Source organism: Nanorana parkeri, unplaced genomic scaffold (assembly GCF_000935625.1).
Source record: "Nanorana parkeri isolate BGI_ZX_2015 unplaced genomic scaffold, ASM93562v1 scaffold324, whole genome shotgun sequence".
Taxonomy (NCBI): domain Eukaryota; kingdom Metazoa; phylum Chordata; class Amphibia; order Anura; family Dicroglossidae; genus Nanorana; species Nanorana parkeri.
In genome coordinates this window covers 616,395-632,368 of record NW_017306592.1, presented here as the reverse complement: position 1 = coordinate 632,368, position 15,974 = coordinate 616,395, and the positions used below count along the sequence as shown (strand labels likewise).

Below are 15,974 nucleotides of genomic sequence, written 5' to 3'. Positions count from 1 at the left end.
ATATACATTTTAAAGTAAAAGCATTGCAAGTCAGTCTACAGCATGCAGCTCTCTTATGGCCTTGCTGCAAGGACTAGTACAGTGTGCTCTCTGTGACTAGAAGTGTAGGGGACATTTGATACTTATTTTATTTCTTGTTAATATTTCAGACATGATGGCTCTCTCTCACCTTGGCATTTATTGAGCTGTGAATACAAAATGTTGACACTGTGTAGACACAAAATGTGTGACTACAATCATTGTTTTCTGATGGTAATGACCGTGAACCATGCCTGTGTAATATGTGTTGGCATAGCTATTTGTAGTCTACACTGAGAGCTTGTGGCAGGGTCATAACACAAGTGCACAATACGAAAGAAGAGACAGAGCTTTGTCATTTAACAACAGGACGTATCTGGACAAGGATCTTCATGGCAGGATCACCAGGTATTTTAATATATTATATTAAAATATTTTATAAAAGCTGCAAATTCAAAACTCTTAAAACTGACTTTTGAAATGATGCAATCATGTTAACATATTTATATGAGATTTTAGTGAATCGGTTTAAATTACTTTAATGTTTAAAACGTCTATAAAGAGGCACCAAGAAATACTGGCTTCTCCACATGGAATGTTCAGCCGGCTTCTGCACTTGGGTCCCTTTGTGTTTTAGCCCCCCCCGTGTAGCATTACTATATGCATACCTGCTGTTGATGGTGCATTTTACAGTAGATGTATCCACAATCTTACACTCAGTAGGGCTGGATTAACCATTAAGCATAATAAGAATGTGCTTAGGGCACCACGGGTAGGGGACACAGATTTCCCTTAGCTACCATGGCCCCTAAAGCAGTGGTTCTCAACCAGTGTAACCTCAGGACCCACATTTTCTTCTTGCTATTATGAGAGCTGTTGTGATATGATAGATAGATAGATAGATAGATAGATAGATAGATAGATAGATAGATAGATAGATAGATAGATAGATAGATAGATAGATTGGAGGGGGGAGGGGGGTTTTGTCAGCTGGGGCAGATCTCCATCCAGGGTGCAGAAATGGCAGGAGGGCACAAAGTTACATAGAAATGACATAAGTAAAATAAAATGTAAAGCTGAGCTCCAGGCAAACAGCTGAAATACGCATAACCAAAATGTCTTATCTGTTAAAGGATTTGTTATTCAAATCCTATAACAGATAAGATATAACTGTGTGGTAATTAACATGTCTCTGTCAGATAATACAGCCAAGAAGGCTGTTAACAGTTAAAGATTAACTGCAGCCAAAACAAAACAAAAAAAATAACCCCCCCCCCCCCAAAAAAAAAAAGAACACCAGCTCATTAAAAGATAACAAAACAAAACAAGAACAATGATGGGTTCATCTCTCAGTGACTCTGCTTTCTACTTCTATCAACATGTTCCTTGCCAGCACATGAACTGAAAGACTCCTTGTGGAGTCTTTATGATGTAATAGTGAATGCAGAGCTGCAATAATGTGTGTCTTTATATCTGCCTAGAGCTTGGCTTTAAGGCATACAATGGTGTCACCTCCCATCCCTCAGCCTACTAAATGACCGGGAAAATGGGATTCACACTGTTGCATGCGTGTAATCATCCTAATGCATGTAATTATATGAATGCAGGTAATACCAAACACCTGCTTTGCCTTTCAGTGTGCTAGAAAAATGAATGTGCAACATCCACTGCACCAAAAAAACGTGAAAATGCATATGTTTGAATGAGCCAGAAAGCCGCAGCAGCAGCAACACACTTATATGTCATCAGCTTTGTCCACTCTGCTCCTTCCATCTATGAGCATGTTCCAATTCAGCACATGTGCATGCAGCAAGACCTGATTGGTACTAAGAGCTATCCCTACCAGTCCGAGTACTCCTGTGCAGGGAATGGGGATATATAGACAGGTTCATGTAGTTATGCTAGATGTATGTAGAAATTATTTTTAAAGGTACACAAAGATACATTTTTACATGTGCCAGGAGCTCAGCTGTAATGTATCGAGTTCTGACAAGTGAATCTGTTACATGTATTTTATTTCTACTAGAATTGCCATTTTGCCTGCAAAACACAACGCACAAGACAAGGGCAATGAAGAGAATGGATGCAAAGGAATACAAAAATGGCCTGAAGTTTCGTGTGGGGGAAAGCAGCATTAGTACAAGCTCTGTGCCTGGGGCTCAAAAATCCCTAGTTACATCTTCTCACAATGTAATAATTTCTTTGTCATTTCTGTGTTGCTATTGCCCGCCATGAAGAAACCTTTCCACACAATGATAAGCAATTTCTACAAACAAGTCACAAACCAATCTGCCTGTAAATGCCGCTCTTTTGTCCTGTGCCTAGGAGCTCTCCGAGTTACTGAAGGCCTCGGGGACGCAACATGTAGCAGACGCTGCAATGCTATCTAGATACTAAATGATATATATATATATATACACACACATACATACTGCAGATTTATTTCTGCCCAGCTAAATATCTGAGTGGCTATCTGCAGAAGAGGGAGACTCCTTGTTGCCCCCTGCTTCGCCACAGAGGTCCTGTTGTCTGACAGAATCCTTACTTTTGTCTCTTCGATATAATGATTAAAAAGCTTTCAAAGCTTCCAGGATCGCTGTCGACTCCAAGAGATTCTAACTCGCAGGAGGCCGGCCCAACTACTGCACCTGAACTCAGTTTCCCAAGCACAGGTTGACTCAACCCCTGCTGCTGGCATCTGTGGTAATGGTTAGCTATTTCCCTGGTTCCAGATGTGGCCTCTCACGTCCACCACTCTAGAGACTGGCGTGTCAACACTCGAATAATTCCTTGATTAAGAGATGAGCGACCTGGCCTCGTGAAACCTCTCACGAGGAGCTCGACTTGAGCGAAAATTGTGGCAATGCCTTCTGTGATCCTGAGTCACTAGGTGTTGTAAAGTCACTACTCCAAGTTCACTCCAGTGGTGGACTATAATATCATGCTTAGTTTACTAATTTGTATTGAGATCACAGGAGCCAGCTTGGAAGGTGGCTACTTTACAAAACCCACAGGGACCATGGGGAACCAAAGTAGCCACCCTACAGTAAGAATGACAGTGTCAGCACCGATTCAGAGATGATTTGAGGATCTACAGCCAAGTGATGCACAAATAAGATACAATTTTGTTAATAGTTATGGTATTTGAATGCATTTTTAAGATTTAACTCCTGAGTTTAGTGTCACTTTAAAGCCCAAATTAAAAATGTTGGTTTCTATCATTGTTTCACCTGTAAACAATATGTTGTTTATTCATTGCTGGTGATGGTGACACTGTCCTTCCTTCTGGAGGGTGGCTACTTTTGTTCCCCATAGTCCCTGTGGGTGTTGTAAAATAGCCACCGCTCCAAGCTCACTCCCGTGATGGACTACAATCTCAATACAAATTAGTAAACTAAAGATGAGATTGCAGTCCATCACTGGAGTGAGCTTGGAGTGGTGGCTACTTTACAACATAGTGCACACGTGTCACTATGTTGCCTTCTTCAATACATGAATACAAGGATTTGATATCTTCTGAGTGCTGGTGATCCTCTACTTTTACAAGCTACTTTACAACACACACAGGGACCATGAGGAACAAAAGTAGCCCCCCTCCAGAAGGAAGGACAGTGTCAGCACCAATTCAGGGATGATTTGAGGATCTACAGTCGAGTGATACACAAATAAGTCTCTTATCTACACTCGACTGTAGATCCTCAAATGTTAAATTAAGGTACTTGAATGCATTTTTAAGATTTAACTCCTGAGTTTAATTTCACTTTAACCCCCTTTGTGATTGCAATACATTATCTGACTTGCAGAAGAATTAGGACCACACAGCTGCATGTGTTCCTAGTTCTCAGGCCTATGTCAAACTGAAAAATTTGTCGGAAAGTTATTGTCAAGTTAAATTGCGCATACTGATGATGCTAAACTTGGTCTGACCATCTAAGCATCAAAAAGCTGGTCATGAAAGGTTTAACATACATGCATTTAAAGTAGAATTGAAGCCAAAACTTTGTTTAGTGCTGGATAAAGTAAGGAAGGGTTATAACCCTGGTCAGCTTTTTTTGCCATCCGCGTCCCATTGGGGACATTTCGCTTCACTTTCTGTCCAATAGCCACAACAGGAAGTGAGGGGAAATCCTTCCACAGTGAAAGGAAATCCCTCTTGGTCAGCAGGATCAACAGAAGTAGTGTCAATATTTGACGATTGTCCATCTGTTCTTGTGGCAACCCAAATTGTGGGTGATTCCCAGTGATAGCCGTCACAAGGACAAATAGAGAGGGTGATTCTCTCTCTCTAACGTGGGCAAGGGAAATACAACATGACAGGGGTTCTAATCTTTCTCCACTCCATCCAAAACAAAAGTTTTGGCTTCTGTTGCAGTTTTAGCATGAAAAACATATATATATATTGCATCCTTGGTCCACTTGAAGAATGGAGGCAATGAGAGCTGTACCTTGAGCCACTGCTTTCAGTTTCTTCAGGAGTTTCACGTGACACTCAGGCTTGATAGCGTGGGTAACATACTGGGAACAGCCGCACTGCTCCAGGAGAGTATAATAGTAGAGTAGCCGCTGAAGGTCTCGGCCTTCAATGGTGGGATACACGTATTTCGCCATGTGCTCATAAAACAATTGTGGGTCAGTTTTCAAAGTCTCAAACAGTCTGAGAGATTGTGCCCGAGCCTCAATTTCTGCTGTAGCCAACCTGCAAGAAATACAAAAAGAAAAATGATTTGAGCCTCACAAAAGTGTAATAAACAGTCAATCATTATGTCCACAATCATAAATAAACAGGATGTGATGAAGAGCTCTTGCTGTTTATTCATAACTTGGGACACAATAACTAAATACTATGTCCTCAGCTATTTACAAACACTCAGTGATCTGTACTGATCGGTGTTTGTGCTCCACCTGTCACAAGAGTTGAGCTGTCTTCCTGCACTGCCCTGCTTTGTGTCCCATCCAATCCGTGCTGCCTTTGCCGACACAGGCGGGGGAGAGCAGCAGGGATCAGAGGGGACACAGACCGAAGCTTGCCGCCGGAGCCCAGTGGTGAGGGGAGAAGCTAGGGATGCACCGCATTTTTGGCCGTTTTTGTATTATCGGCCAAAGTTTCATCCATACTTAAAACACAGCAGGACGCTCACTCGGCACAGCAGCCAATGGCAAGTATTTTTTTAAATCAATTAATGAACTAGGTGTTCTCTGACTGAATGAGTAAATGAAGAACATTTTTTACTTTCTATCAGTTTCTTTCTCAACAACATTCCCCGATGTCTCAGTGTGTTATGCAGACGAGTCACAAACAAAGGTGACAGCCACAGCAGGTTTTCTATGCTGACTCCTAAGCTCTGTACTAACCCCATCCTTTGCACACCATGGCAAAATCTTCCCAACCTACTGAAACATTGTGATTTTTTTTTATTGTAGAACAGCAGCAAATAATCATTTATAATAATTAGTGAAATTCCCTGCAATACACAAAACGTAAAATACCTTGGTGCAAATCCGCCTCTGAATAAAAAATCAGCTCCCGATGTATTCACAGGTTCTGAGTCGGGCCCCTTGAGCTCATTGCTGACTTTTAAAAACACTCAAACAAGGCCTGACAAAAGAATACATAGCACAGGATCAATGGGCAAGAGAGCCCTTCACAGTAGAATGAAAAGCCAGAGAAACATGGCTGCGGGGCACCACAGTGGTTAGCACTTCGGCCTTGCAGCACTGAGGTCCTATAGAACAAATCCAGTTTTGAACAGGACACTATCTGCATGGAGTTTGCACGGTCTTCCTGTGCTTGCATGGGTTTTCTCCCACACTCCAAAGCCTGGCTGGTAGGATAGTTGGCCCTAATATGTACAGATTTCAAAATGTAAGTTCCTTGAGGGCAGCTATATAAATACATGTAATATATAAATAAGGTTTAATGAAAAAAACCTGGTGTTAATGTAAGTAGGTTGTCTCACCTAAGCACAGATGCAAATTTTATTGGATAGCGTTGCCACTTTTCCTTTTTTTTAGGATGGTATGACAGCCTTATAGAGACCTCAATGGGTACTTTAAATGCACAGCATATAAAATATCCCAGGTTTCGTAGAGAAAAAGCAGGCGCATCCCCCGAGCAGACCATGAATGCAATGATGTATTTTATGTCTCCCGATGTCTGAATTACCATCTCTGACTCTCGGCTGTAACTTTCCATCCATAAAAGAAAATGAATTCCTTAAGGGGCCTAAAAATCTAATGATGAAGAGTTCATTTTAGCTGTGTATAAGCAACGCGTTTTTGATTCAAGTGCAATTCTTCAGAGAATCTCAGAGAGATCATCTTTAAAACTCACTCTAATGAATGATGAATCCAGGTAATTTCTTCTGATTAGATTATGCCTGGCATGCAAGCGGTAAGACCATCTCTCATTTACACTTGGGTTAAATTGCTCCATTAGCATGACCATTGAGAAATCATCAGACACAAATGATGAACCTCCAATGCTCTCTCAATACTGGGGAGAGAGGAAGAAAACAGTACTACAGTTTATCATTTAATCTATCAGTGCTCATATTATATTGTCATAGTGTGAAAATTTCCAAAAAGTAGTCTATAGTTAGAAGTAAGATTTAATACTTATTTTAAGGGTGTAGCTAAAGTCCTATGGACCCATGAGAACGTCAGATGGGAAGACATCTAGCTAATTACACCAGAAACCTGTAGGTAGATAAGATATGTGTTGTGCCTCTTCATGTAGACTCATCTCTTCAGGGAAGCCTATCCCACCTCAACCCAACCACCGAACTATCACGTTCTCAAACAATTCATCCCCACACAACTACCGTATATACTCGAGTATAAGACGAGTTTTTCAGCCCATTTTTTGTGCTGAAAAATGCCCCCCTCGGCTTATACTCGAGTCAGCGTCTCGAGCACTGAAGAAAGTGAGTACGCTGGTCATGTTTCTTCTTACTTACCTCGCCGAGCGTCGTGTCACTGCAGCTCCGGTGGGGGGCGCTCCGAGTAGGTACACACTTCAGTTAATTTATATATATTTATTTTTAGCATTTCCAACAAGACAAATGAAGTGATGTTGCTAACTCCATAATAACTAAGCTGCTATTAATTACTGAAACATTTATACTGTTGGGTTACATAAATGTTACACCGCCTGCGATAGCTACAGTCATGCACAGCTTCCACATAATCCTGCAGAAGACGTTCAAATAAAACCTGTTTTCGACCTTCGTAGTTAGACAGCGTTTTTTGCATGCTGGCTGGTGAGTGTGCTGGGAAACTTTTTGCTGCTGTACTGTATAATGCCCTTCCATCACCTTGTTTTAAAGCTAGTTATGAGTTGATGAGTGCCTTTGCCATTAATTTTGCTTGTTGGATTTAGTGTGGGAACACACTGGGGGCTTCAGCTGCCATTGTGATGTATGGGGTTGCTGGTGTGTCCCTGTGCCTTTAAGTAGGTTGGGCTGCCTCCTGGCATACCCGCACCCAATCCATCCTTTGCTATATATGCTCCAAGATGGGGGCTCTCATAGGTTAGAGTTAGGACCACACTACTCCTTGACAAGACAGTGTGGCTTCCACATGTTCTGCAGAAGACGTGCAACTAAAAGCTCCTTAGTATTAGTAGAGGTGTATTAGACAGTAGAGGTATACTGAAATGAAAATTTCAAAACCAAAACGAAACCGAAAGGGAAAAAAAATGTCAGGACGGAACCGAAAATGTCCCTTCCCATTCATTCATAATTGAGGATATAGTAACCATACTCTGACCTCAATTATGTACAAACACTCAGCGAGCAGAGCTCAGCCTCCTGTGACAGCGCTGGCTGTCTCTGCCCACACACCGCTCTGCCGATCTGTGACAGGAGGCTGAGCAGTGTGGGAGGAGAGACGCCAGCCACTCACAGCGCTCTCCTCCCGCAGCGCTTGGCCGCCAGTAACAGTTTCTCTCCTTTCATCTGGGATACAGAGCAGCGCCCAGCGGGGAGGAGAGAAAGAACGGATGCACCACTGTATCGGCCAGATAATGGCACTTTTGACATTATGCCAAAAGTTCCATTTACGTCTGATATATCAGTACATCCCTATTAGACAGGGTGCTTTTTTGCAGGCTGACTATTAAACTCGTGGCGCACCCTTCAGTTGATATTTTTTTTTTTTTTAGCATTTCCAAAAATGAAGTGTTGTTGCTAACTCCATAATAACTAAGCTGTTACTAATTACTGAAACATTTCTACTGTTGGGTTTAGGGTTGCACAGATACCAAGTACAAGTACATGTACCGATACTTTTCCAGCTCCAAGACTAGACTAGAGAAAAATTCAAAAATTAGGAGGCAGCTGTTATTTGTAAGAAGCACATCTCTGTTTTAATGTACAATTTTGTTTTTATAAATATAAATAAAGGGATGCACAGATACCAGTTTTGCGAGTACGAGTACTGGTACTTGCCGAGTACTTACAAGTACTGAAACATTTTTGTTTATTGTCATGTGACCGTTTTTCTAAAACAATACAGGCTAATGGTTTCAGGACAGTGGTGGAGTGCCAGAGCCAGGTCCCAGCTGCAACCGCTGCAACCCTGGTAGTTCTCATGAAAATGCCAAGTATCTGCACTGGTATCTGAAAAGTATCTGTGCATCCCTAGTTGGGTTACATAGATGTTACACTGCTTGCTTACAGTCATGCACGGACCAACAGGAATATGTATATAGGGGTCATTAATATGGAAGAAAACATAAAATCTTCTCTTACTTCTTTTTTCCCAGTTGAAGGTTGTTATTTTAAGACAAGTCTTATTTTTAGCTCTAACAAACAGCAGTTTCTCTCAGGCCAGTACAGTAGAAGGTCCTTTGAGACATACAGCAGGAATAACCTCCACGGAGATCATTCTCTCAAAGTTCTGTTGATTCAGTTGGGAAATGTACGTAACTCTCCACTTTGACACTTCAAGTCCCATAGCTCAGTACAGCCGTTAACAGCAATGTCCTATATAAATGTACTCCAACTCCCACCTTTGTAGCTAATAACCTCAAATAAACATGTAACATTAATTACCTGGACAAAAAGCCCTGACTACGTTATGTAAGGGCACAAATAATACCGCTGCTTTCTCAAGCCTGAACTACTTCTACTAAATGTCAAATGCAAGAAATTAGGACATAGTAATGCAGAACTATTTTCCTCCCGCAGTCACTGACCCAGAATATATTAGTTGAAATCCATTTATGTTACCAGAATGGTGAAGCCACTTTAATTTTTTTCTTCTGCCTTGGGACAACCTCTAGAGCTGCGGCATGCAATAGTCAAAACCCTTCCTTAATGAGAAAATAGGTTTATCCTAGAAAGCCAAGCAAGGACTGGCCCATACAGGGGTCACCTAGAGAACAGTTATGAATGCTTCCAGATGTTTAAAGTTCTTGTTATTGCATGTAGATATTTTACAACTTGTAGGAAAATCACTGCGTGAGTAGTGGCTGGTTGTTCTCTACGCATACACTGAATCCATCAGCTGGCTGGAGGGATCAGTATGCTGGTAAACTACTCACACATTGTAAAGTGTAAATTTATAAATGTAAATAACCTCCATTTGCCTGTTACAGCAGTTGTGTGGTGTCTAAACATGGTTGCGCAGTCTAAAATGTTCTATAAAAGATCCAGTGCTCCGACTAGTACACACATACCAGGTCAGATACACCACCTCCCTTTCTCTGCACTGCAAGTCTGTGCAAGGACACTTGTGCTAATGAATGTGACTGCAACTCAGCTATGCTAGCAAAGACCAATTCAGTGTTACTGCAAGAAACATTTTTAGGGCTAACAGGCAACTACTGCCAAAAAAAAGCATGGAAAGCTGGGCACTGCTAGGGAGACATGCAAAAAAAAAATAAAGGACCGTAGAGGGCGGGGGGCGGGGGTGATTGGGGGTGTCAACATTCAAAATACACAAATCATTTAAAAGTAATGCTTGTGGTAAGCCTTAAAGTTGTAGACTGTTACAGAGCAGTTTGATTTCCATGGACAGCCTCAGTGACAACTCGTGTTTTGGCTGTGGAATTTTTGTTTTTCTTTTCTTTTACAAGTAGCAGCAGCACCCCAATTCACTGAGTTTTTTTAAAAGGCTTTTTTTTCAGGTGGCTTTGGAAGGGACACATGCTTTTTCATCAAACAGTAATAGACCCAATCTGAGCGGATAGAAATTGGCCACTAGTTCACTGTGGCTGTCATTGTTCACACTAAAGCAAAACTGTCCTACCACTGGCCAGTTTCTATCACGCTATCATTAAGAATTAGGAACCTGTATATGACATGACAGTGAACAATTGGCCAGCAATGAAGGAGAATTGGGTGGCAGAGTACAGCTTTAATTAGGGATACTAGGCCTAACTGGTGAATGCCTAACCTGCATTTTATCAATAGGAGTAGGAGGGGTGCAGTGAATGTGAGTGATATAATGTGAGGTGTTCTTGCATTTAGTTTTATTTTTTCCCTTGAAACGATGCAGCAACATGCTGTGAACAAAAGGCAGTTCCATGAACAGATAGTCAGTAACAGTGTTGCTTCGAGCACACCAAACTTAATAAATAAATATGAAAAACAAAATAAATGAGAATCCTTAAGTACCACACCTAAAACACAATCCCACTTTTTTGGCCTATGGACAAAAAAGAAAATCCCAAAATATTTCCTCTGGAAACAAAGCCCATTTTTGTAAAGCTAAATACTGCAGCATAAATAAATAAATAAATAAAGTGTGCTAGGTACAAGACAAGAACTCGACCACATAATAAAAGACAAAAACATAAGAATAAAAACAAAAAAAGCAGCAAAGGGGTTGTTTGCACAAAGAGCTAGCAATCAGAAATTAAGTACAGTTTCCTAACAAACTCTAATTTGTCCCTAGGCGGGTTGGCCAACTTTTCCTGCAACAGCTTCCAATTCACTTACACAATGGCTGCTTTGTGCCTCCCCCTCTTTTATAGAGGGGGTGGCATTACCAAAAGTCCCCTTATTGGCACTTCTAAACCTGCATCTCCGAGGCGAATCTGTGCATATATTCACCAGGACAGCAAATCTCAAATCCAAAGGTTTTGCCTCGAACCCACTGTAGCATCAAACCCGAATCTCATCCCTATCTGCATTATATCATTAAAAATGCCTCTAGAGATGTTTGCTTGGTTGGTTTAATAGAATGCCATGTCTTAGTTCTGTTTCTATGTTTTTTTCTTTAACTTTTGTTACACTCTGGAATTTAAAAAAAAAAAGGATAAGAAATTATTCTGCTGTCAAGTGATAGGAACAAAGGGCATAATAGCAGGTGCATGTCAAGGCAGCAGCAACAACCGTCCTAGCCATGATGTGCATGCACCACTGCTAACAGTGAATACGTTTGAGAAGGAAACACTTGAGCTGATACTCACCCACTGTCAGAGAACAAGTATTCCAAGTGTGTCATGTAAACCTCCCAAAGAGGCACTTGGTAACGCTGTGCCAGGGACAGGGAAATCTTGTACACATTCTCTTCCAGCGTCCTGTGTAAAGATATGCAAAAGCAGCGGTTACTTACATATGTATTATACATACACATCCACCCCCCATCCATTTTGGAAAATTGTTCTTTTGGTACTGTACTGTTCTCTCCAGTATCCCGATTTACAGAGCTGTATAAAATAATGTCCTGCTTATTGTCTTGCCATTTTCAGCAACAAGTAGTCAAATATTGGTTGTTACAGGAAACATGAAGGAAATGTGTTATCCTACACAAGCATTAATACATTAAGGAAAACCAATCACCGGTAACCTGGCACAGCTGAGGTTCCAACCCAGGGCAAAAGGCTGCCACTGTCTGACTCTTAAGGTGCCCATACACCTGCCGATTATCGTACGGTAGTCGCTGGAAATCCCGTGATCGTATGAGAATCGGCAGGTGTATGGAAGGCGTGCGACCATTTGTAATGTACGGTCGCATGTCTTTTGTCTTACAAGCAGGCTCAAAAACCCGCCGAGAATCGTACAAGCGCACACTGCCCGTTCAGCATTGCAGTCATTGGAAGCCCGCCCCTCAGGGGGGCCGACTTGCGATGATCGCAAGTACAATCTGTCTGTCCAAGATGGGCAGATCGTACGTTTTTTTTAAATTACCTTACAACCATCGCAAGACAAAAGTGAGGTGTATGGGCACCTTTAAAGTTTCAGGGCAGAGCATGTCCTGGTGTGCAATGCTGCAGAAGTGTCTCCTGCACATTAACTAGCACTGCTTCTGGTACAACATTTCTTAAACACGGGACCATAGCACACTGGTGTGCCTTCTGGCTTTGTCAGGGATGCCTTCAAAAGCATACCAATGGTGCAGGCGAGCCAGCCACCAGCGCCGTGGAAATGCACAATGCTATTCACGGGGGGGGGGGGGGTTACATCCTTGACCTCCCTGAACATTCAGAAGAGGACAAGAGTCCACCTCTGTTCAGACCTGCCCCACATGCCACTCCCCACCATGCTGCCTTAGCTGCAGTGTGGGGAAGATTAAAAGATTGGACATGAAGGGGGATCCTGATGTGAAAGGGGGGGGACTCCAATGTGAAAGGGGGGTTATGAAATGAAAGGGGGGACACTGATGTAAATAATTGTTTGTTGTTACATGGGGCCCCCCTTAAAATCCATACCAGACCCCTATCTAGGATCAGGGTTTGTTATAGATTTTGTGGGAAATTATGAGGGAAACCACACTTTGTCTTTTACATTTTAGGCTGGGATGCCTATAGATTTTGCATACTATTAAAGGGTGCTGCAACGAAAAAAAAAATGTGAAATGCTGTTCTGGTATTTGGGAAGTGGTAGCCTTGGTTCTGACAAATAACAGCCATTATGACAGGTTCTCTTTAAAGACACTGCTTCTCTCTCTCAGGCTGTACAGAGACAAAGCGGTTTATAAAAAGTCAAATCAAAGCACTGTCTGCATTAAAATAAAAATTCATGATGTGTTCAAGAATACAGAGCTGCATTAGAGTTAAAGGAGAACTATGAGGTGAGTGAATAAAACTGTCACACGTCGGCTCAATAGATCGGGAAGTGAGCATATGCATACCGTCGCTCGCTTCTCGATCATCTCCCTGCAGAGAGCGGTGACTGCAGTTACCACTCCCCACAGGGATTCCCCCCCCCCTTCCCCGCTCCAGTCCTCCAGCGCTGACTGGAGGAACGGACAAAGAAGGGGACAGGCACAGCTGGCTCTGCCTCTAGATAGGCAGAGCCAGCTGTCACTCACGCAGCTGGGTGGATCTCAACAGCATTGTTGGGATTCATCCCACCTGCGGCAGTGTCAGTATACCGCAAGCTGTAGCTCGTGATATACTGAGCTTTGGGTCATGGGAGGAGGTTAGTATATGCCCTCCCGTGAACCTTAAGAGAACTATGGGGAAAAACACTTACCCCATAGTTCTCAGTTAATCTTTAAAGTTCCAGTAAAAGGTGCCATTGTTTCCCCATTATAGACAGAAATATTCATGGTAACATTTCTACCTTAGTATCAATGGGCAACAAACACAACTTGCAAAATTCTATAGAACAGTAAAGGGCCAGTCGGCTCTTAGATCTTGCTTACATATCATCAAAAAATTCAGTATAGGACTACAATAGGTGCACATTTCCCCCAGGGTTTATCCTCTAAACAAAAACTACAAAATACCAGTCAGAACTCCAGCATGCTCCTAACTTCCTGTATGGCTGACAACACATTGCCTTTGTTACACTGAAATCCCAACCAGTGTTGTCAGTCCTGCCTGCTGGACTACAGAATTCCTCCTATCCCCTACTCCTATACAGTCATGGACAAAAATATTAGCAACCCTACATTTCTGTCAGATAATGCACCACTTCACACAGAAAATTGTTGCAATTACAAATGTTTAGGCATTCTCATGTTTATTTCTTTTGTTTGTATTGATATGACACAAAAAGTGGAGAAAAAAAAAAGCCAAACCTGACACATTCCACGCAAAACTCAAAAAATGACTGGACAAAATTATTGGCACCTTCTCCAAATTGCGTCGTCATCTGAAAGAAAAGGGACGCTATGGTAGGAGACCCAGGAGGACCCCACTGCTGACACAGAAACATAAAAAAGCCACAACTTAACTGAGGAAGTCAAAATCCTTTTTGGGAGAATGTGCTGTGGACTGACGAAACAAAATGACAGCTTTATGGTAAAGCCCATTGTTCTACTGTTTTCAGAAAAAGAAATGAGGCCTTTAAAGAAAATAATACAGTCCCTACAGTTACACATGGTGGAGGTTCACTGATGTTTTGTTGTAGCTTTGGTGCTTCAGGCACTGGATGTCTTGACTGTGTGCATGGCATTATGAAATCTGAAGACTACCAAAGAATCCTGGGGCGCAATGTAGGTGCCCAGTGTAAGAAGGTTGGGTCTCCGGCAGAGGCCAAAGCACACATCAAAAAGCACCCAGAAATGGTTTCAAACAAAGCGCCGGAGAGTACTGGACTGGTCAGCAATGAGTTGAGATCTGAATCCCATAGAGCACCTGTGGAGAGATCTCAAAACAGCCGTTGGGAAAAGGAACCCTTCCAATCTGAGAGGCCTGGAGTAGTTGGAGAAAGAAGAGTGGTGCAAAATTCCTGTAGAGAGGTGTAAGAAACTCATTGATGGTTACAGGAAGCGATTGATTTCAGTTATTTTTTCCAAGGGCTTGCTACCAAATACTGAGGGTGCCAATAATTTTGCCCAGGCCATTTTTAAACTTTTGCGTGGAATGTATCAGATTTGGCTTTTTCTTCTCTTCACTTTTTTGTGTCATACCAATATGAACAAAAGAAATAAACATGAGAATGCCTAAACATTTGTAATTGCAACAATTTTCTGTGTGAAGTGGTGTATATATATATATATATAGACAATCAATCCCTGATCTCAAGGAGCTTACAATCTGTGGTCCCTATTGCACACAAATACTAGGGCCAATTTAGACAGGAGCCAATTAGCCTTTCCACATGTCTTTGGAGTGTGGGGGGAAACCAGAGTACCTGGAGGAAACCCACGCAAGCACAGGAGAACATTCAAACTCCTTGCACTCCCCAGTGCTGCAAGGCAGAAGTGCTAACCACTAAGCCACTGTGCTTCCCTGCTGATGTTGCCATGAATCCTAAGAGCCTGGCCAAAGGGCTCCTGGGAGATATAGTACTGGAGCAAGCCTTGTTCAATAGGAACTGAGCTTTCAGATGGTGCTCCTGCTAGAGATTCACACTCCTAGCGATGACAGTTCAGGAAGTAATAAAATATGTTTCTGATAAAAGAAAACACTAATATTGGGACATGCTCTAGAGGAGTATGTTTAGGTCATGTCTGGCTGTACCCTTCAAATTTTGCCCAGCTAACTGAAAGGCTTGTGATGTCTAGCTCCCCATAATATCACATATCCTTCCAAAAAAAGAAGATGAAGCCTGTCGCTTCACAGTGCCAGTAATGAACGATCACTTTCAGCTGCAGTAACCTAAATACACCACAGTGTTGCTCAAAAAGAAAAATGAAGATAAAAAATCAGTGAGCACGGCTTCTGCTCTGCCCTGCGAGAAATCGTGTGGGAGAACAAAACATTGGCTTCAATAATAAGTGAGCCATATCCAAGAAAACCACAGCGTGCATTACCAGCCAAAGCACTGAACTCTCTAGCACATTGACGGTTTGTCAATGATTTTTTTTTTCCTGTTTAATAAAGTAAGAAGAGAACAACACTGGCAATACAATGAAAACATTTGACATTTTTGCATTAAGCTCCAGAGATGAGTAAAGTAAATGTTATCTTAGACGACTGATTAATCATTTCCTTTCTCACATTTAAATTTTGTAAACAAGTTTGCAGCAGGGTTTTTTTTCTTCTCATCCTCCTCACATGGAACAGACAGGTTTTGTTGTGTTTCAATAAAAAAAAAAAAAAAAAATCAAATTAA

General features: G+C 41.9%; 1 protein-coding gene across 1 annotated transcript in view; it reads right to left on the bottom strand.

The window, feature by feature from the left end:
- The window catches only part of NBAS (neuroblastoma amplified sequence), a 578,163-nt gene that overhangs the window by 178,094 nt on the left and 384,095 nt on the right, over positions 1 to 15,974 (bottom strand). Inside the window, exons 42-43 of the mRNA XM_018558184.1 lie at positions 11,435 to 11,545; positions 4,464 to 4,714 (exon numbers count right to left, since the gene is read on the bottom strand). Of these exons, the coding sequence (XP_018413686.1) occupies positions 4,464 to 4,714; positions 11,435 to 11,545 (362 nt within the window). The remainder of the gene's footprint in view (positions 1 to 4,463; positions 4,715 to 11,434; positions 11,546 to 15,974) is intronic.